Genomic DNA, 21298 nt, shown 5'->3' with positions numbered 1-21298 from the left:
CTCACACTCATCTCATCCATGACAAAACAGACAGGCTTCAAGGCACAGGTACATATGTACTTACATTGCAGAATCTGGAGTACAGCAGGCGTGCAACGGGGAGACGGACGTCAACCGGCAAAGTGCAATTGTTCATGGCTCCCTCCCCAGGCCTGTTTGCTGACAAGCCAGGGTGCTCTGTAGCCGAAAGGTTTCTTGAGATGAGCCTCCAACGGCAGGCATATGGCGACCTTTCGGAGGAATTATGTGACTCGGCCAGACCGGTACGGTATTCGATAGTCGAAAGAGGGTTGTATTCGGTCGGGAGTGAAAGATGGAATCCCGTGCCGGGTCATGGCAACCCCTACCGAGATCCTGACCTTGGAAGAGCCCCCGATATCGCCTCGTCTGACTGCTTTACCTGGGCTGCTGCCGTGTGCCAATGGCCGCCGTCCGGTTGATATCGACATATCTGGAGTTGGGCTTGGAACCGCTTCTTGGAGACCCCTCATTGAGATATGGATCCAGTGTCCTCGGAGGAGGTCCGTTGACGATTGACTGCAAGTCAAAGTGGGACGGGTTGAGGAGACGAACAAGCGGTGCAAGTCTAAGAGAGAGGAAAAAGAAAGCAAACCCGAGGAAAGTCCATGGAGGCAGTTCAAGTGATGTGCAGAGCTGGAGCTGGAGCTGGAGCCAGAGGAACACCATCAGCGGCAGGTTTGGTAGGTGCGTTGCAGAGCTAAAGTAGAAAGATTAAGCCCACCTGCCCACACTCTAAAGTTGAGGATTGCCGCCAGAGCCGCCATCGCGGCGCCACCTGGTGCGACCCCTGCGGGAAGCGTATTGGACTGGAAAGGTCCTAGCCTGGAGACGCGAGACTGGATGTTCTTTTTCAAAGGGAAGAAAAATAAAGACCAGGTTCTGCGACTGGTGTCTCTGACTGAATGGATACCCCAATGTGCAGGTGCAGGCGCAGGCAGGCGCAGGCCGTTGGTGCGGTACAGCCCGCCCGTGCTGTATTACAGCGAGAAGCGGCGTCGCTGAGAAATCTCACAGTGATACGTACTGTACTCGGCCGGGATGCTGTAGCCGGGTCTAGCCTAAATCGTCTCACCTTGGAGGACCCCCATTTTCATCCCCATCTTTCCATTCATCCATTCATCCATCCCAGGACTTCGGCGGTCTCTTGTCGGTATTTTCTGGCCCATCGCCCTGGGTCTAATCCTTTCCGAACCAATCGTCTCCCTGTGAATTTACCACCTGGGCAGATGCCATCACCGACTGATACGGAATACCACTCTCCTTGACGTCCAATCTTGGGACCAAACACGGTACGGTCAACTTGGCATCTCCCGTCGGTATTCCTCCTCCCCGGCACCGTGAGCCCGGCCGGACAGCCTTGACCTCGACTGACCTTGAGCCCACCTGAGAGTCCAGTGATCACTACAGCCAGCAGCCCAGGCCACACTCAGGTCCCCCCGCCGTGGCTCGTTTCTACCCCAAAGTTGATTTGATTCCCGGGCCGGTCCCTTATTCTCGGCTGCAAGTACCACCTCCATACAATTGCCGTGTGCTGGTACTTGGGCCTAGGCCTCCGGGGAAGTCCATTTCCCCCTCTGCTCTGACACTGTCACCGCATGCACTGGGCTCCATCCTCTCCGCCGCCCAGTGCCCAGGTTCCGCCCACCCCCTTCCCACTCGCTCGCCCTACTCCTCCCCCTAGGTATTCTCATCCCACGCCCTTCCACCTCCGTTATCACACGCCACTCCCAACTGCTAGGTCGTCTTCGCGAAGACGGGACTCTCTCGGTCTCTTTCCATGAACCTCTCTCTTCCTTCTCTTTACCAACCCATTTCCTCGGCCAACTCAGCGGACTGACCTCGAGCTGCTTTCCTCTCACCGTTGCTCTCCTCACTCACCTTGACGAGTTGTCAAAGTCTACCTGCAACAGAGACGTCTGCATATCTATACAACCCGAGTAAGCTGCCAGTTATACAACCACACGGAGCCCGGTCCTCTCGTATATACGACTACCATCTCCGCCTGCTCGCTGTCTTGTCCCGACTCCGGGGCTCCCTCCAATTACCACGCACCTAACACGCCCGAAAACCGAATCCGCGCGCCTCTTCTGCGACCGACCCGGGGACGGAATTGTCATCCACCTCCTCCACTGAGTCGCCATCGTGCGTTGCGCGCCCACCCGAGGAGGCTGCAACTTGTTCGCCTTGCTTGCTTGAGCTGCCCGCCCCCCGGCTTTGCCATTACTGTTCCAATTACCAATTCTACTGCTGCCCTGGGCTACGCTGCGTTCAATTGAACTGCCCGCCGCCCGACAAGCCCCCAATTACACAACATCTCCATTCCTGTCCTCGCGCCCCAGGTTGTTCTGCCTTGCCGTCGCAAGTCATCCAGCCTTCCTGCCTTACCTATCCACCAATAAGCCCCTCCTTGTTTAACCTCGACGCTCACCACCCGCTCTGTCCTCTTCTTTCATACTACCTCGCATCCGAGACGGGTCCCTATATCCTGCAGAACAGTGCAGCAGTACCCTGTCCCGCCCGCGATCCTCTTTACTCGACTTGGACGCGCCTCTTGGTGGGGTCAAATCTATTTCAACGCACACTTTAACGCATCGCTCACGGCCTACCTGCGCCGTACGCTTGCGCCTGCGCCTACAATTCGCACACCCGCGCGCAACAAACCTAACGGCTACGACCTATCACGGCTTCGGCTTTAGCCAATTCATCGATTGGCACGGTATTTTGACGCCTGCGAGCCGCCTCCCGCCCGCTCGACTCTTCTTCCTTCCCCTCAGCTTCTTCCCCTCCGAGATAATGGGCGTTTGATTTCTCAACGCGCCTGTCCTATCTCCCTGCACTGTTAGCCATGAATACCGTCGCCCATAGCCTGGCCGAGGCTCCTCCCCCAGCTTCCTCCGTCGCGCCCATCAACCAACACCAGCATCAGCAACCGCAGCCTCCGCCATCACCGTCGCCCTCGCAGCCTACCTCCGTCTCCGAGACCGCTCCAACTCCCGTGTTGCCGCCCATCTCCTCGCCGTCTGCTCCTCCCGTTTCGCTGCCTGCTGCTCTCGCCGCTGCCGCCGCCGCTTCTGCGCCCTCTCACTGCCTCCCGCAAAACCCCGATGAGCTTCCCCCGCTCCGCCAGCCGTCGCCCACCTCGCCCGCGCATTATACGTTTGAGCAGCATCAGCAGCAGCACTCTCACCACCACCTCCACCCAGTCACCCCGCCTCTGAGAAAGGACACATGCTCCTCCATCTCGACGCAGGCCACTTCCGCCACCTTGGCCTCCACCGAGACCAACAACACATCGTACAGTGCCGACACCTCTCCTAACCTGCACCAGTCTATTTTCTCTGTAAAGGATGGCTCCGACGTCTCTAACAACCGCCGCACGAGCAGGAGACGGACCGGGCCCCTTTCCCAGCAGTCTAGAGAGCGCGCCGCACTCATCAGAAAGCTCGGTGCTTGCAATGATTGCCGGAGGCGCAGAGTTGCTGTAAGTCATTGCCTGCCCTGCCAGATGCGCACTTGCGCTTGACTGAACCCTTGTCATTCTCTCTCTCGTGTCAATTCTTGACTTACATGCCAACACTGGCTTCCTCTTAATATAGTGCCACCCCAGTCACCACAACATGACATGGGAGGATGTAGTCTCCAAGTTTCACCGATCCCACAGCCCGACAATCCAGGACATCGCGCCCTCCCTCGCCGCTGCTGGCCGGCCATTGAGCCCCGCCCCCGCCGTCGCCAACGTCCAGTCCCTGTTCGCGCACGACCCTCAAGAGATGGATATTGATTCGAACCCTCCTTCTTCTCATCAACCCGGCCGGCCTCCGTTGAGTGATGCTAGAATCCGCACTCCGCTGCCGTCGGGTCCTCGCCTTGAGAAGTCGCTGTCGTTGCCAGGTATCGAGAGCTTTAAGAACGACCTTCAGACTAACGTGGGGCGCATGCTCTCCACCCCAAGCCGAGACCGGTACACCTCGGTTCAGGTCCTCTTTTTGTTCTGGCAGGACGACGAGGATGTGTCTACAATCCACTCGGCTGTTCGGGAGCTTGGTGAGGTCTTTGACAAGTACTACCATTATGGTTTCCAGGTACAGACAATACCCTCGTCGTCTGACGGCTGCAAGAGCTCCTGGAGGTGGCTTTCGCGACAGCTCAACGAGTTTGCCGAGGACCGTGACGAGCGCGATGTCTTGAAGATTGTCTATTATGCCGGACATACATATCTAGACGGCAATCGTGAGATGGTCTTGGCGAGGTATGGATATCACAAGCAATCGTTTCAAGTTGGTGCTAACATGAGTGTAGTTCGAGGGACCCAGAACGGGCTTCGACCATCCGATGGGGCGGAATCCAGCAGACCCTAGAGGAGGCTCGAGCCGATACTCTCATCATCATGGATGCAGCGTACTACCCGTCATCTCGTATGGTTCGACAGCAAGGTGTCCTGGAGCTACTGGCAGCGTCGGTGTCGGAGGAGCACTTCTATAGCCTCGATCGATGCGCCTTCACACGGGCTCTGGCCGAGCAACTTCGAGTCAGAGCAGCACGATTGAGTCCTCTTTCGGCCGCTGAGCTGCACGCAAACCTGTTCTCCCACTATGCCAAGATGGTGCAGGACAAGAACCCAGAGCAAGAGGTGGTAACCAGCTTCCCCTCGCCACTGCACATGATGATGTCGGGTAACTCGAGACTTCCGTCCATCTTCTTGTCGCCGGTATACCAAAACAGCCCGATGCGCAGCAGCTTCTCGTCATACGAGAATAGTCCTCAATTGCATCTGTCGATTCGTCTGGACGACGACAATGTCAACCTCGAGAGCTGGAACGAGTGGCTGCGGCTGATGCCCGAGGGAATCAAGGACATCAAGGTTGAAGGCCCCTTTCGAGCTACCTTTAGATGAGGAGCTGAGGGTTCTGGGATAATACCCTTCACATACGTTCAACGGCTCAAACCATACCATCAGTCAGCTACCGGTGCTCCTCTAGAAATAGAGGCGGCCGAATCCTCTCGAAACAGAGGATTGCTGTTTGGTTTACCCTGAAAATGGGAAGAAGCCTCGACCATGATGTCGGATGCTGTTGATGACCAGCTCCAGGACAGGACACTATGAACGGTGGTCCTGGGGACGGCTCTCTCAAAGACTTTGCAGCAAGCACGCACTCCCCTCTTGTTACGCTCGCATTGTTTTTTTTACCACACTATGATTTGATCTGCAACATGTAATGACGAGTCCATGAAATGAAAGCGCATGGAGGCTTATGGACCGGGCAAAAAGCAAAAGGGGCGGGGGGGGTGACGGACCCGGCAGGATATGGAACTGTGCCGGGGTTATTTGACGGACCGGACCAGGCCGAACAACGGACGGCCGGACGGAGAGACAGAGGGATTGGCGAAAAGGCGAAAAGAGGGCCAAAAGGCAGGACAATGAAGAACATGGCTTGGGTTTGTTGGGTTTAATCTGATTTGGTTGGGTCATAATGGCATATAGGCATAGGCATACATGACATCTTTGATTGTTTGTGTTCGGTTATCAAAAAGTTTCACTCCACCTCTCTCTGTTTTCTGACCCTTGGCTGCTTGACATGGATGGACTCGGGCACGGACGGACAGCCTCGCCTGCCCTCGGGCACCTGCAGGGAATGACGAGGGCCAGCCCGACATGTGAAAAGGGCGGGCTGGGTTTAGATGAAGGTCCAATGATGACGAAATAGTCAACGATTCGCAATGCCAGCCATCCTTTGCACAGGGTTGTTGTTGAGGAGCAGGAGAGGAGGAGACCGGGGCTATGAGTCGGGTGATGTAGCGGTGCTAGCTAGATGTGACTGTTGATGGAGCGGGACCGTGGGGGATTGATTTTGATTGTCCAAGGATTCTTTCAGGGAGGGGACAAGGCTGCGAGGTGGTAATTCGGTTATCGTATGTTTGCAATCGAGGGTCGAGGAGAGGAGGGGTTTGAGAGAAGGTCAAAGAAGCTGGTGGTCCCCCTCCATCATGACTCTTACTACGTAGTACCATGGGTGGTGGTGTCGAGAAAAGCTCTGCTGTCTACGCGGCAGACGGTGACATGTCGAACAGCAAAAACCCCCCCACCAGGGACCGCAACAGATGCATTGATATGGACAAGTCGAACAATTCAGACCCAAAAGGTCCAAACTAAGGCCGTGAATCCCGCTTGGCATCAATCCAATGTTGCCTTACCGAGCACGGCCCAGCCATTCATTTTATCACCGAGGTGACCGCCCGAGAAATTCATCACCCAAGGAGAGGCCTGATACGATTTTTTGGACGGGACCTGGGCTAGCTAGCCGCCATTGATCCATATCCATAAGTTAATCCCTCCAAGGCCAGCACACAAGGGCTAGCAGGCGGGCAGCCCACCACACCCGACCTCATACCTGACCTAACGCTACCTACCCGCCGCCGCCTCCACTGCACCACCAACCACAAGGTACCTACCTAAAGCTACGTAGGTAGCCGCCCTCCATCCCATCCATTGAGTGAAAAAAAAAAAGAAAGGCTTCCCGTCTGCAGCAGCCCAACCTAACCTCTCACCTCTTGCAAATTCCTAAGCCTCTCATAGCTTTTTCCTCTTCCTCTCTTCTTTCCTTTCGTATTCATTCTCCTCCCCTCATCATCATACCCCCACGACCCATAATCAAACTCTGATCGACATGGGCGGTGTCATATCTTCTTTCTCAGGCAGTAGCGGTGAAGACTCCATCGCCGCGCGACAAGCGCTCGAGAAGAAGCTCGCCGACCGGGAAGAGACCATCTCTGTCCTCGAGGAGGACCTCAGCAAGAAGGAGAAGGAGTGCACAACAGTTTCTCAGGATGTCGAAGAACTGAGGAAAAAGATCAAGGAGCTCGAGGCTCAGTCCTCGTCGGCTCTTGACGAGACCCACGCTCGCATCGCCATCCTGCAGGACGAGCTCAAGAAGGGCGGTGACACATCTTCCGAGCAGCTTCGCAACACCAAGGAGGCCGCCTCCAAGAGCGCCCAGGACCTCGACGCCGCCAAGGCCGAGCTGGTTGCCCTCGAGGACAAGCTCAATACTGTGGAGCAGGAGAAGCAGTCCATCGTCGACCAGCTCGCCGCTCTCAAGGCCGAGCTCGCCGAGGTCAAGGAGGCCCGCGAGGCCCTCGAGTCTGCCCTCAACAAGGAGATTTCCACCCTTAAGGCTCAGATCACCGAGGCTGAGGAGAAGAACCAGACCCTGCAGCAGGCCCACAGCAAGCTTGAGGGTGACCTCACCGCCGCCTCCAGTGCTGCCGACGAGGGCAAGAAGGCCCTGACAGGTACCGAGGAGAAGTACACCACCCTTCAACAGACTCACGACAAGCTCGAGACCGACCTGGCTGCCGCTGTCTCCGCTCTGGATGAGCAGAAGAAGGCCCTGGCCGGATCCGAGGAGAAGTACACCACCCTGCAGCAGTCTCTCGACAAGCTCAAGGAGGAGTCCGACGCTCAGCTTTCCTCTGCCAAGACCGACCTGGCTCAGGCTGAGGAAAAGACTGCTGCCCTTCAGCAGACGCACGACAAACTCAAGACAGATTCCGAGAGTGAGCTCTCATCACTCAAGGCCCAGCTGGCTGAGCTTTCCGAGCTCCAGACCAAGCACGCCGCCCTCGAGCAGACTAACCAGGCCCTGGAGAAGGAGCTGGCCGAGCTCAAGGAGAAGGTTGCTTCCCTGGAGAAGAATAACGAGGCACTGAAGAGCGACTCCTCTGCCGGCCTGGTGGCTGCCCAGAAGGAGGCTGCCGAGTGGCAGGAGAAGCACAGTGCCCTGCAGACCACCCACGACGGTCTCTCCAGCGATCTTGAGGCTGTCAAGAAGCAGCTCGCTGACTCCGAGGAGGCCCAGAAGAAGTCCAGCGAGGAGCAAGCCGCTCTTGAGAAGAAGCTCGAGGAGCAGGAGGCTAAGCTGAACGACGTCGAGAAGCAAGCGGAGGAGGCCAAGGCCAATGCTACAAAGGTTGAGGAGGACCTCAAGGCCTCCCAGGCTGTAAGCAATCTCTCTTGACAACTTCACTTACAGAGGCTAATGCGTAAATAGGAGAAGGAAGCCCTCCAGGCCAAGATTGCTGGCCTCGAGTCTGACTCTCAAACTTCCAAGGAGTCCGAGTCCGGCCTCAAGACCAAGCTTGAGGAGGCCGAGGCTAAGGTTACTAGCCTTGAGGCTGACGCCGCCAAGGCCAAGGAGACTGAATCTGAGCTCAAGGCCCAGGTCGAGGCAGCCCAAGCCAAGGTCACCAGCCTCGAGGCTGAGGTCCAACAAGCTAAGGATGCTGAGGCCGCCTTGAAGACCAAGGTCGAGGAAGCTGAGGCCAAGGCCGCCAGCCTCGAGTCGGAGCTGCAGAAGGCCAAGGATGCCGAAGCTGAGCTTGAGACTAAGGTTGAGGAGGCCGAGGCCAAGATCGCCACTCTGGAAGCGGATGCGCAAAAGTCGACCGACGCCGAGTCCGGCTTGAAGACGAAGCTCGAGGAGGCCCAGGCCACCGAGGCTGATCTGAAGAGCAAGCTTGAGGAGGCTCAGGCTGGCCAGACTAGCGCTCAGACCGAGAAGGAGGAGGCTCTTGAGAAGGTCAAGGCTGCCGAAGCTGAGAAGACGGCTGCCATCGAGAAGGCCGAGGCCGCGGAGAAGGAGAAGGCTGATGCTATCGCCAAGGTTGAGGCTTCTGAAAAGGAGGCTTCCGAGGCTACCGGCAAGGTCGAGGCCGCTGAGAAGCAGGCTTCTGAGGCTGCCGAGAAGGCTGAAGCCGCCGAGAAGGAGAAGGCCGAGGCTGCTGCTAAGGCTGAGGCTTCTGCTAAGGAGGCTGCTGATGCCGCCGCCAAGGTTGAGGCCGCCGAAAAGGAGGCCGCTGAGGCCAAGGAGAAGGTCGAGGCTGCCGAGAAGGAGAAGGCTGATGCCGTTGCCAAGGTAGAGGCTGCTGAGAAGCAGGCCTCCGAGGCGACGGAGAAGGCTGAAGCTCTGGAGAAGGAGAAGGCCGACGCTCTCGCCAAGGCTGAGGCTTCCGAGAAGGAGGCTGCTGAAGCGGCAGAGAAGGTCAAGGCTCTGGAGGCTGAGAAGACCTCTGCGGACGAGAAGGCCACTGCCCTCGAGAAGGAAAAGACTGATGCCGAGGAGAAGACCAAGGCTGCTCAGTCTGCCTTCACCAGCGCCCTTGAGAAGGTCAAGGCCATCCAGGCTGAGAAGAAGGAGGCTGTGGAGAAGAGCGAGGCGTCCGCTAAGGAGACTGCCGATGCTCTCGAGAAGATCAAGGCATTGGAGGCGGAGCTCACGGAGCTCAAGGCAAAGCAGACCAACGGAACTGCCGAGGCATGAGCCAAGGCTACGTGACGTCGGTGATGTGAAGTGATGGACGGATGGACGAGATGCCCCCTGACGAATCTCTTGGTGAAGAAGAGAAGAAAAAGTTTATATGATCGATGTATGACGCTGGATGAACTGAAATGTCTGTCTAATTCATATCACGGGAAACGAAGGAGTGGACACATGCGTCTTTGATGAACTCGATACCCTTACATTAGTTTTTAGAGCGTAATTTAGATGAGCGTCTATGCCACTCTTTTACCTGCCATTTGTCTATTGTCCTATCTCTATACTGTCCTGTCTCTATTGTGTTGCAATGACCAAGTTGAAGCCATCACCATTAAAGTTATACCATTGTCGATATACTGTACTCAATATATAAGACTGGTATTATCACTAAACAGTTAAAGAGTCCAGAATAGGCAATGGCCGAGACTCGAGATGGTGATGCTAGGGATCAATTAATTGGCTGCTTACGGTTTCAATGCTCGCTAAGCCACCTCATCGCATCCTTCCTCGTGTTCTAGGCAAGCCTGAGCAGGGATCACATCACAGCCATCTTTTCAGCTCAGGGCTTTAACATGATCTCATGTCGACCAACTCATCCATTCCTTGATAATTTCTTTCCAACTTGACGATATCCTTACAACTTCAGACTCTCGTGTCATGGCGGCCATGTCCTCGCTACGGACTTTAGGCGCCATCTTCTACCTCGCCGTCTTCGCGGCCGGATCAAACCCCTCTTTCAACCTCGCCGACGGCCTCGTTGACGGACAAGCCCACAAAATCGGCGACGATGTATGCCGCGATGCCTTCAGCGCCGATGTCGCGTGTGGGCCAGAGCTGGGCGAGTTTATGAAAACCCGCTCCATGTACAGACAAGGAAGCCGTCTACCCACTGATGACGACCTGGACCCTTTCTGCACCGACTCGTGTTATGTGAGCCTGCTCGAGTATCGGCAGTCCGTGAGGAGCAACTGCGGGGATGCCGTGTACAAGGAGCCTGGCGCCGGACGGCCCTGGAAGCCGTATCATCGCGCCGAGTTGGCTCTCTTTGCGTACAAGCGCAGATGTCTCAAGAACCCGTCAGTTGAACACATATTTCAGTCATTCCATTCTTTGACTGACACATTTTCTAGTGATGGCCAATACTGCAACGCCTTGGGGGAGAAGAACCTTCCCCGCGTCTTGACTGACCTGCGATGCGACGGGTGCTGGTCTAGGATGCTCCATCTCGAGGCTACATGCCCCCTCAACCCGAGAGCTTCAGAAAGGGCAACTCAACATCATGCCTTTCAACGTTCATATTGTCCACCCCAAGGAAACACGTTTAGGTCCGTCCCTCCTCTCTTGTATTGGACGAAACACTAACAAGAAACAGAGTGACCGACTGCTGGCGCGGAGGAGGAGACTGCACATGCAAGAAGCTCATCCACGTCAAACCAAAAGACACCTGGCTCAGCCTATCCCTAGAGCACGGCGTCACGACCCGCGACCTGAGCAGGAACAACGGCCTCGAATTTGTCCCCGGGAACCTGCACCGCTTCGGCCTGCTCTGCATCCCCAGCCCGTGCCGCCTCCACGCCATAGAGATGGGTGACACGTGTGACACGATCGCCGCGGCTGCGGGCGTTGAGAGGGGCGAGCTGGTGGATTGGAACCCTTATATTGAGTCTAGGTGTGACAATCTCTCTTTCAGGGAGGGGGAGACGATTTGTGTTTCGGAGCGGTTTGTTGAGGGTAGGGATGATGAGGAGGCGAGGAGGAAGAAGGGTGCTCATGGTGATTCTCCATTTGATGTTGATCCGGATCAGGACGTCTTGGTGCCGGATGATCTATGATTGCAACAGACTGGAAGGCGTGGATTATTGGGCATCTCTTGCTGCTGGACAGGAAGTGAAGGAGTTGCCTGACTGCTCAGAGGCTGCGACAGAGGTGCTCTATGACACCATCCGTCGTCGGTCAGTTTTTCTTGAAACACTGGAGCTGAGATATTCTCCCGAGGCGACAAAGGGGTCATCGGCTCTTCTTAGGTAGTCACTACAGTTGTATCATATACTTTGTTTTATCAGTTATCAAATGAGAAACGCTGAACAAAACATCCAGTATGCCAACGTATCCAAATCCATCCTACACTACACTTTGTCCAACACACCATCAACAGACTCAAAACTTAACCCCTCCAAAGGTGTATGTCAATCATAACACAATGAATCTTCCCTGACACTCAATAATCACATTGAATGCAAGAACGTGTCAACTCTACAGGCTCGGGCTCTTCCTCGCTTTGTCGTACGGGCTATGCAATATTGACACTGACGACGTATGCATGCTCGTTCAAGCACAACACTACGTAGGTCCTCAAGTGAGACAGCTATTCCGTGATACAGCCACACGTCAATCTATCCGATCGCCATTCCTTGGTGTTGTGTCGTCATGGCAAAACTCGCAAGACGGGTTCCGAAGGAGATCTATCATGTTTCTAGTAATCTGTTAAGTATTAGTTATGACGCTTCAAGCGGAGAGGTATATAGACGAGAACCTCTCCCCATGTCCTCTCTTATCGAGTTTCTGTCAATGACATACTCACATCATGACTGTCACAAACACGACCATTAAGCTGCCCACGGTAGTTCTAGACACTACGCTGACTGATCTATACCGTCAATCTGGGAGCCCATGTGCCGGCAAGCGTATCGGCCAAGTCCTGGGTACCTTTAGCGCGACTCTAACACTCGGCCCCAAGGTGACTCCCAACCGCAAATACGTCTATCAAGACAGCCCCTTCACTAGCAGCCATGACATGACCCCCGCCGACGACGCCATAACGAGCATCAAGTATCTCTCCCTCCTAAATCAGCGAGATGCTTTCATGTGCGGCACGTCGCCTGCCATATTCTTCCATATGGGATCCTCACCACAGCGCAAGAGGCATGACCAGAAGCAAGTTGTCAAGACGCTAGCCACACTATCGGATGCACAGCGACCTCCCCTCGTCTTCTGCGATGGACCCGAGTACATTCCCATCAAGGAAGCAAATATCGACGTTGTAGCCTGCAAGGCTATTAGCGACTACCTTGAGGGGTACGAAAACGTCGTGCCGCTCGAGACGCATTGGTTTCTCAACACGAAGCGCGCCCTCGCCGAGTCTGGTCTCCCGACACCAAGGAGCGTGGCTGTCACTGTTGAAGGCTTCCCCATAAATTCCAAGTCATGCTGTGCCCTCTGCATCGAGAACTGTCTGGAGGGCTTCGTCATACCTAGCGGCTGCGTGGGGGCCCGTGGGACGTGGTTAAGGGAGCAGAGTTCGAGGTTGTACCAGGCCATCGAGTCGTACCCGCTGCCATTCGTGCTCAAGAACCAAATGACGTTTGGAGGAGCGGGTACGTTTATCGTGAGAACCGAAAAGGATCGTCAAGGAATCACCAACGACTTCGGAAAGGGATTTCTTAGTCGCCTGCTTTCGTCTGTCAATGAGACCAACTCACACCTCGAGCCAGCAACCCTCATCTTCTCGGACCTCATCCAAGACCCAATCGGCGACTACGGCATAACCTTTTTCGTCAACGAAAAAGGACGTCGACCCATCTTTCTCGGTGTCTCGGAGCAGATCATCGAGGGTGACACAGCATGGGTCGGCAGCATTATCGACTACAGTCAGCAGAACGAGCTCCGTCTCAAGTTCTCCTCGCTGGTGGTTCAGATCTCGGAATGGCTACAGTCGTACGGCTACGTCGGACCTGCGGGCGCAGATGTTCTCGAGGATGCCGATGGGAGTCTCTATGTTGTTGACCTCAATGTGCGGACGACGGGGTCGTGTTCTCTGCCGCTGCTGAGGAATCACTTTACGAGCAGAGGTCTTGATTGTGCTTCTTCATTCGCTGTTGACGTGGAGAAGCGCAGAGATGAGTTTATTAGCATGTTTTCAAGTGAGTTGCAGGAAGGTCGCATGTGCATTCTCAGCTGGTACGAAGATGAGATGTCAGGATGCAGTCTGGGTCACTTGGTAGTAGGTGCACAAGACGAGGTGAGCTTAAAACAGCTGACAGATCGAGTGAGGGAGACATGCGGGCATGTGACATTCTAAGCAACGGACATGGGGAATTTCAACAATGGCTTTGCTATTTACGGTAAATGCAAGTTTGACGATAGTTTGGTTTTGAGTGGAGAGGAGGTTGGTAATGCTGACAAGGGTCACGGTTAAACTGCCGAAAGCGTTGGAGGAGGAGGGGAAGCTTTTAGTTGGAGGCGGCCGACCCTTGGGGTTTAAGCTAATCAAGCATAAGTTGGTCTGAACCCAATTCGCCTTCATTGTTTTTGTGATGAATTGAGCATCTTGAAGTAGACAGTTATACCTATGAAGTGAGAGCGAGAGTGAGTATAAGCTGTGAAACCCCCATATACAGGCCGTAGTTACACAAGAGAGCATCACCACCAAACTAGACGATCCAACCTGCATGTGTAATCCCCTGCATGGGTTGGTAATGGCCCTGTCAGCCACATCAACCACCTAAACTAGTCTCAGCTGAAAGACAAAAAGGTAAAAATGCAAGACAAGCTCCAATGAGAAGCAGGCGGCACAAAAAGCTCCCTCTTCCTCCTCACCCTGTCTCTCCCTTTGCATCATCGCAATCGCTTCAAGATGAATTGCAACGAGCTTCAGGGTCACGCCAAAGCTGACTGCTTCGTCGTCAAGAGGCCTAGGGCGTTACAATGGTTCTACAAGGGAGAACTACAAAAGACATCTGAGGAGGAGCGTCAGGCTGGGCGCTTTGAGCTCTTCCTCGATCTTCTCTGTGAGTATCACCAACATCGACCTTCAACAACAAAGACTAACTCACCGTAGACGTCGCGATTGTCGCCAACTTTAGCGATGAACTAGCAGAACATCCAGACGGCGCTCACCTCGCCAAGTACATCCTCATCTTCGCCCCGGCGTGGCACATCTGGGCCGACCTCCGCGAGATCATGAACTCGTACTACACCGACGACCTGCTTCAGCGCCTCATCATCCTCTGGGTAATGGCTCTTCTAGTCCTCTACGCCAACAATGCCAATTTCGCCGACGAGGACATCTCGGCCATGCGCACCACCGTCGGCGCCTACCTAGTCGCTCGATTCACCACCCTGACCGTCTTCGTCCTCACTTCCATTGCTGCCTATCAGCACCGTACCCAGGCTCGTATCATGGCTGGGTTCATGTTTGTCGGTCTGCTCATCACCATTCCTCTCTTCTTTGAGAATATCAGCATCCACGCCAAGGCTGCCATTGTTGCAGTGTCCATCTTTTACCAAGAGGCGACTTGGGCTCTCACATTGAGTCCTTGGATTAAGCGCAAGCTGAACCTGACCTACAGCACCGCCGTCGATATTGCCCATGAGATTGATCGTATGGGTGCCTTTTTCATTATTATCCTTGGAGAGTTTGTGTACAGCATCATCGTGGGTAACAAAACGGGTATTGGCTTGACATCCGGATATGCCAAGGCCGTTTGCACTTTGGTCATCGCCTTTGTTCTCAACTGGATCTACTCCAGCGGCGATGGCAGCATTCAGGCGACTCATCCGATTCGACGGTCTGCTTGGACGGCTTTTGGCTTCTTCCTCCTTCACTTGCCACTCGCGGCCTCGTTCCTCATCGGTGGCCATGTTGCGGCGGCCAGCACGGGGGTGGAAGAGTTTGAAGATGGTCAGCGCTGGCTTCTTGGAGGAGGACTGGGAGTTGGCATGTTTTGCCTGTGGGTGTACGGGATGCTATATCGAGTTGAAGGAGAGTGCGATCTCTTCCTAACCCAGGTTCCGCGTATCGGCATGAGGTTAGTTGTGGCCATCATCCTCATCGTCTTGCCCGAGTCGCACGATCATCTCAACGCCGAGGACTTTATGTTTGTCATCATGGCTTTGTTCGGCTTCTTATTGATCTGGGAGACCATTGGTGGATTATCCAAAACATCCAAGCTCTTTGAGCCTTGGAATGAGAGGTTCCCGCCGCAAGAGGAGGAGGACACGGAGAGCTTGGCGAACTAGAGGTACAAAAGACAAGATGGTGTTGTTAATGAGCGGGGAGATGCACACAGGGTTTGTCAGTAGATGGTGTCTTGGCTATTTGGGAGTAAAGTATGCATAAAATAACGCGAACACGAGATATACCTAGGTAGTTGAATCAAGCAATTGAAAGCTCGGTGTTTACCCAATAAGGATCTGGCGTATTCTGCTGGGGCACAGACTTGCATTTGACGTTGGCAGTCATGAGGATGCACTGCCACGATGAGTAACTACCTCGAAACTTTGTGTTTGAGCTGAAAGCTGATGGAAGCTTCCATGAAAGAAGCCGAGGCATCGATGGCTGAACGTCATCGCCACTAGTCGTCATCTGTGGCGCATGCTTTGTATCAAGCATCATTCCAAATTGCTAGCCGAGAGAAATTCGATGGCTGTGAAGAAGAGTGATTCCAAAATCCAAAGTCTGTGAGGCAGCCCAATGTTGTACCGTGGTAGACGGGTAAAGCCAAGAGAAAGAAGGCAGTGTTTGTGAGGAGTCTAGGACGTATTCACCCAGATGACCCTGTCATAAATCATGTACCTCTGGACCCATTTACATGCAGTCACCATGCGAAATGCGCAGAACAAGTACATGCAGGGACGACATCTTGGCATCAACTGACCAATGTCTCTACTGCTGAATGAACAAACACAACTCTACAGCTCATGGCCTCACAACGAGGGGCTTTGGACTCTTCTCGTTTCTTCAATACAGGGTCTCATGCAAGGCTTGGGTACAGTAGATGCCGGAGACCCGAAAGGAGGCTGTGCGACTTTTCCCTAACTGCAACCCGATGTTCTCGAACCAATGGCGTCACCTGCGCCGCGCGCGTTGCGTGCGCTGGGGGGCGATCGGGCAGGTCGGGGTCCGGGTGGTGATTGCCCCTCCTTCGAATCGTTCAAGGTGGCGCGGGGTGGGTATCAGGAAGGCGCGAAGCTGTAGCAAGAAAGGTCACAGGTGGTAGTGGTAGTGGCAGTGGCAGGTGCCCATCACGCCAAGGGGAAACGCTGACGACGAAGGAGGAGGCAATCGCTTTAAAAGGCCAGCGGAGCCGACGGTCCTTTTAGGTTCCTTCCTTGCACGAACGATTCCGTGATTCATTGTCAAACAATACTTTTCCCTCATTCACCTTTATCCTACAGGTACCTACCTATTACCTCTAGTACCTAAACCTACATCATCGACTCTCCCTCATCTGAGTCCTCAATCGCCACGAGAATCCATCTCCAAAGTCTCCCTTCGCATCATCTCTTCCATGGACGACTTTGCTCCTCCAACTGGCCCACCCCCGCCCAAGGCCCCCGAGGTCCCTGCCGGATGGGCCGTGCGATGGAACGACCAATACAAGGAATGGTGAGTTCCCAACCTGCATCCTTCGTTGCGCATCCCTATCCTAACTTGCGCCTCCCACAGGTTCTACGTCAACATCTACACCAAACAGTCCCAATGGGAGAAACCTACCGCTCCCGTCTTCCCCATCGGTGAGGATGCGCCCGCGGGCCCTCCTCCCGGATATCAGCCCGGCGACGGCCCTGTACCGACAGACACAAAAAAGAACCCCTATGACGACCAGCGCAACCAGACAATCGGCGGCCCCTCTTCTACCGAGGAAGATGATGCTAAGCTTGCAGCCAAACTCCAGGCCGAGGAGGATGCGCGCGCTCGTGGTGGCCCCGGTGGCCCTGATGTCCCTGCTGGATACGGCGGCTCAAATAGCCCTTTTCCTCAAAACAACAGCCCTTTTCCTCAGAGCAACAGTCCTTATCCCCAGCAGTCTGGCAGTCCCTATCCTGCAGAACTTCCCCCGAGGGAGAGGAGTAAGAGCGGTGGTGGCTTCCTAGGCAAACTGCTGGGCAAGGGCAAGCAGATGGCCGGAGGCCATCAAAGCGGTTCTCATGGTGGCGGCTATGGAGGTGGTTACCAACAACAGCAGCAGTATTACGGCCAACAACCCCAAGGCTATCCTGGACAGGGTCCTCCCATGGGCTACGGCGCTCAGCCTCATTACGGCCAACAAGGCTATGGCGCACCCGGTGGATATGGTGGTTATGGTGGTGCTCCTGGCTACGGCGGTGGTTATGGAGGTGGTCACGGCGGCGGCTTTGGCGGCGGCCACAGTGCTGGTCGCAAGCCTGGCGGTGGCGGTATGGGAATGCTGGGTGGTGCTGCTCTCGGTGCCGGTGCCGGTATTCTCGGTGGCGCCCTGATTGCGGATGCCATCAACGACAATGATCAAGAGGCATACCAGGATGGTTTCGGTAAGTCATGGCATCAATCCTGCATACTCATGACAGTGCTAACTCGAGAGTAGAAGATGGAGCCGACTATGGTGATGATGGTGGTGACTTTGGTGACTAAGGCAACAGCTGGGATGTTCTCATCCAGTCGCCCTCATGCGATTTACTTATGAACATGGTTCACTGGAGTCTCGGATTGGCGGTTGGCTGGGCTTTTTACTTGATGAATGCACGATGGGTAGCAGGGATTTGGGTATCGGATTGAGCATATGACTGAACCACACCAAAGGGTTTGACTAGAATTCCAGAAGAATTGGCCTCTATTGGGCAGAACCATTGACTCAAGTAGAATGGCCAAATTGATTAATGATATCCATTGCCAAGGGCATCCAACGCCCGTTGTTTCATAATCTCTATCATGTCATATACTGTAAGCCTCTCAACAACACCACCTCTTAGTTTTGTGTCATTGTGATCAGGTTGCAATTCCGAACTTGTATGTGCATTACCGTCTCACGCCCTGGTTCTTTGAAGAGCCACCGCCGTTGTTGCCGCTGTTTCCGCCCTCCTTCTTGTTGGAGCCAGCGAGATAGGCAGCCATGTCGAAGTTGGTGAGAGGGTTCTCTCCAGAAGCCTGCGCATTCATGACGGCGTTCATGGGGCTGTTCTTCTGCTGAGCTTCAAACTCGGCGCGCAGCTCGGGGTCCACTAAGTAGCTCGTTAGCTTTTGTTCAAGTGTTGAAGTAGTAGGGGCCACGTACTGCTGTCCATGAGTTTGGGCATGCCGACCAGCAGAACCAGACTGACAAGAGCCATGAGAATCATGGGGTTCTTGAGGATAGAAAAGACAGAGACTAGAGTCACATGGTCAGCATCTTTTTCAAACCGCGAGCAACCGGATATCCATCACTCACACTGCGGCCTCTCCATAAAGTAGTTCTTGGAGCCAATCGCCCTAACCTCGAATCCCCTCCCCTTGCTCCCCTCCTTCACAGGTACAACCTCACCTTTGTTTCCCCAGTCATTTCCGCGGAAAGTCTCCCACGCCTGGACAACGTCGTGCTCAGCGCCTTCAACGACCTGGATGTCGATGCGCAGCGGGTGGAACGCGTCGGTCGGGGCGTGGATATCAGCGAGGTACGACCCGGGAGTGACGTTTCGGAACACAAAGGTGTTGGCTGAAGATAGCGGCGCAGAGTAGTGCACGCCTGAGGAGGAGAGCGTCGCGTGGGTGGACGGCGGGAGGGTGAAGGGGTTCGGCTTCGCGGGGAGGTACAGCGTAAGAGGATCAGAGGCGAGAGCGAAAGAGAAGAGGGTGCTGAGGAGAGCGCCGGTTTCGGGGACCGTGAGACGCATCTTGAAGGGTGGGAATTGGCGATGAGGTTTTTGAGTGGTGGTGGTGGTGATGTGTGGAGGTTGGACAGAGTGACGTTTGTGGTGTTGAGAGTTGTTGCTAGAGACCAAGTGGGCCAATCAGATTGAGTCTAGGCGGGTGTGGCTTGTAGCTCCTTGTCAGCCTCAATTCGAGCACGCAACGTTGGCGTCAACTTTTCATCCGATAATTCACATCTAAGACTCAATTGGTTTATACATTGTGTAATTGATAAAAATATGCGCTTTCTTCATTCAACTATCTTCATTGGGTATTTAATCAAAATCATCCCCGTCGCTCTTTATCCAAACAGCAAACTCTACTCTATCTAACCCTCTCTAAGGAGCAGTGGGGGCTTCAGCCTCCTTGCCCTCAGGGACAACAACCTTTTGCTGCTCACCCTTGGTAGTAGCGTCGGCGGCAGCCTTGAAGGACTGCTCAAAGTCGGCAATGATGTCGTCAATGTGCTCGATACCAACAGAGATTCGGATCAGGTCCTAAAGGAAACTGATTAGCAAGGAACAATTACTAAAGGATCAGGGTTACTCACCTCGGTGACACCAGAGCTGAGCTTCTCCTCATCAGAGAGCTGCTCGTGTGTGGTGCTCCAGGGGTGGATGGCAAGGGTCTTGGCATCACCGACGTTGGCAAGGTTGGAGATGAGCTTGAAGCCGTCGACAACCTCGCTGCCAGCACCGCCGCCCTTGACGCCGAAGCTGAGAACACCACCGAAGCCTCGCTTGAGGTACTTCTTGGCCGTCTCGTGGTAGGGATGGCTCTCAAGTCCGGGGTACGAGACCCAGCTGACGTAGGGGCTGGCTTCGAGGTACTTTGCGAGGGCAAGGGCGTTCTGAGCGTGGCGCTCAGCACGCAGGCTCAGGGTCTCAGTTCCGAGGAGGAGCTGCTGAGCAGCAAAGGGGTTGAGGGTGGCACCGAGGTCACGGAGGATCTCGACTCGGGCGCGGATGATAAAGGTGGCGGCGCCGAAAGTCTCGTAGAACTTGAGGCCGTGGTAGCCGTCAGAGGGCTCGTGGAACTGGGGGAAGCGGTCTTTGTGCTTGAGCCAGTCAAACTTGCCAGAGTCGACGACGACACCGCCGATGGTGGTGCCGTGGCCGCCGATCCACTTGGTGGCAGAGTGGACGACAATATCGGCGCCGTGGTCGATGGGGCGGATGTAGTAACCGCCAGCACCAAAGGTGTTGTCAACCTGAGATAGGTGAGCCAATGGCAAGTAAGTAACTTTGGGTTCAACTTACAACGACGGGAACACCCTTCTCGTGGGCAACCTTGGCAATAGCCTCCAGATCAGGAACGTTGTACTTGGGGTTACCAATGCTCTCAAGGTAGACAGCCTTTGTCTTGTCATCGATGGCAGCAGCAATGTCCTCGGGCTTGTCGCCGTTGACAAACTTGGTCTCGATGCCCAGACGGGGGAGGAAGACCTTGAGCTGGTTGTATGTGCCACCGTAGAGGTTCGAGGTGGAGACGATGTTGTCGCCGGCGTGGGCCAGAGTGTTGATGGCGATGAACTGAGCGGCCTGGCCGGAGGCGGCGGCGAGGGCGGCGGCACCACCCTCGAGAGCAGCTATTCTCTTTTCAAAGACATCGACCGTAGGCTGTTGTGCTTGTTAGGCAATAGCTTGTACAGTGAAACCGAGGTAACTCACGTTCATGATACGGCTGTAGATGTTGCCAAACTCCTTGAGGCCGAAAAGCCTCGCGCCGTGAGCCGAGTCATCAAAGACGTAGCTCTATTCAAAGCCATTGTCAGCATTAAATTACCGAGCCAAGAGGTTTGTTGAAGCCGACGACCCGAAAGCTGTATGAATCGGGGAGGTGGGTCATTTGTGGGGGAGGCACAAAAGCAACAACAGACGTACAGTCGTGGCGTAGATGGGGACGGCTCGAGAGTGGGTAGTAGGATCGGGCTCAGCGCTAGAGAAGATGTTAGTTGAAGTAATTCAAGATGATAATTGTAGAGATCAAAAGTTGTGTAAAGGTGATGGTGAAAATGGTGGGATGTAAATACCCCGCCATCAGGGTGAGGTTGTGTTGGAACGTACCCCGCGTGGAGCTGCAGCGTCTCAAAGTTCTTGCTCAAGTCGGACATGATGAGAGGAGGAATGTATGGAGCAACGGTAGAGTGAAAAGAAAGTTGACAAGTCTAGAAAAGTCTAAACAAGAAGAGTCAAGAGAGAGAAGGAGGGGAGAACAAAAGGGATCAGCCTACAGATCGTGTCATTGCTCTTTATACTTTGCTCAACACCCCTCCCTCAGAAGAAAAAGACGCCTTGCGCGGAACAAAGCAAGTTATGCG

At 54.6% G+C, this 21298-nt stretch overlaps 7 protein-coding genes across 7 annotated transcripts; 5 read left to right on the top strand and 2 right to left on the bottom strand.

The window, feature by feature from the left end:
• Window positions 1-3638: 3638 nt before the first annotated feature.
• NECHADRAFT_89836 (uncharacterized protein) lies at window positions 3639-4915 on the top strand (the record flags this gene model as incomplete). The annotated part of the gene is made up of 2 exons (XM_003049871.1): window positions 3639-4270; window positions 4321-4915. The coding sequence occupies 2 exons, from the start codon at window positions 3639-3641 to the stop codon at window positions 4913-4915; spliced, it is 1227 nt and encodes a 408-aa protein (XP_003049917.1).
• A 1771-nt stretch (window positions 4916-6686) lies between these two features.
• Window positions 6687-9551, top strand: NECHADRAFT_65315 (uncharacterized protein; the record flags this gene model as incomplete). The annotated part of the gene is made up of 3 exons (XM_003049870.1): window positions 6687-8018; window positions 8070-8597; window positions 9039-9551. 3 exons carry the CDS (start codon window positions 6687-6689, stop codon window positions 9336-9338), a joined length of 2160 nt encoding a protein of 719 aa, XP_003049916.1. The 3' UTR covers window positions 9339-9551.
• Window positions 9552-10001: 450 nt separating this feature from the next.
• On the top strand, window positions 10002-11167 carry NECHADRAFT_74344 (uncharacterized protein; the record flags this gene model as incomplete). Its single annotated transcript, XM_003049869.1, has 3 exons — window positions 10002-10411; window positions 10466-10660; window positions 10708-11167. 3 exons carry the CDS (start codon window positions 10002-10004, stop codon window positions 11165-11167), a joined length of 1065 nt encoding a protein of 354 aa, XP_003049915.1.
• A 266-nt stretch (window positions 11168-11433) lies between these two features.
• Window positions 11434-13413, top strand: NECHADRAFT_89835 (uncharacterized protein; the record flags this gene model as incomplete). The annotated part of the gene is made up of 3 exons (XM_003049868.1): window positions 11434-11470; window positions 11515-11516; window positions 11947-13413. The coding sequence occupies 3 exons, from the start codon at window positions 11434-11436 to the stop codon at window positions 13411-13413; spliced, it is 1506 nt and encodes a 501-aa protein (XP_003049914.1).
• A 555-nt stretch (window positions 13414-13968) lies between these two features.
• Window positions 13969-15353, top strand: NECHADRAFT_30401 (uncharacterized protein; the record flags this gene model as incomplete). Its single annotated transcript, XM_003049867.1, has 2 exons — window positions 13969-14122; window positions 14173-15353. 2 exons carry the CDS (start codon window positions 13969-13971, stop codon window positions 15351-15353), a joined length of 1335 nt encoding a protein of 444 aa, XP_003049913.1.
• A 1114-nt stretch (window positions 15354-16467) lies between these two features.
• Window positions 16468-18969, bottom strand: NECHADRAFT_65314 (uncharacterized protein). The gene is made up of 5 exons (XM_003049646.1): window positions 18521-18969; window positions 18368-18460; window positions 17681-18314; window positions 16783-17627; window positions 16468-16722 (listed from the first exon to the last, which is right to left on the bottom strand). The coding sequence occupies exons 1-3, from the start codon at window positions 18960-18962 to the stop codon at window positions 18112-18114; spliced, it is 738 nt and encodes a 245-aa protein (XP_003049692.1). The 5' UTR covers window positions 18963-18969; the 3' UTR covers window positions 16468-16722; window positions 16783-17627; window positions 17681-18111.
• Window positions 18970-19204: 235 nt separating this feature from the next.
• On the bottom strand, window positions 19205-21178 carry NECHADRAFT_103019 (uncharacterized protein). Its single transcript, XM_003049645.1, has 6 exons — window positions 21045-21178; window positions 20862-20916; window positions 20649-20732; window positions 20238-20597; window positions 19529-20188; window positions 19205-19475 (listed from the first exon to the last, which is right to left on the bottom strand). Exons 1-6 carry the CDS (start codon window positions 21089-21091, stop codon window positions 19317-19319), a joined length of 1365 nt encoding a protein of 454 aa, XP_003049691.1. The 5' UTR covers window positions 21092-21178; the 3' UTR covers window positions 19205-19316.
• Between the last annotated feature and the right edge of the window lie 120 nt (window positions 21179-21298).

Source organism: Fusarium vanettenii, assembly GCF_000151355.1.
Source record: "Fusarium vanettenii 77-13-4 chromosome 1 genomic scaffold NECHAsca_8_chr1_1_0, whole genome shotgun sequence".
NCBI lineage: Eukaryota > Fungi > Ascomycota > Sordariomycetes > Hypocreales > Nectriaceae > Fusarium > Fusarium vanettenii.
This window is presented reverse-complemented; position numbering and strand designations above follow the sequence as displayed.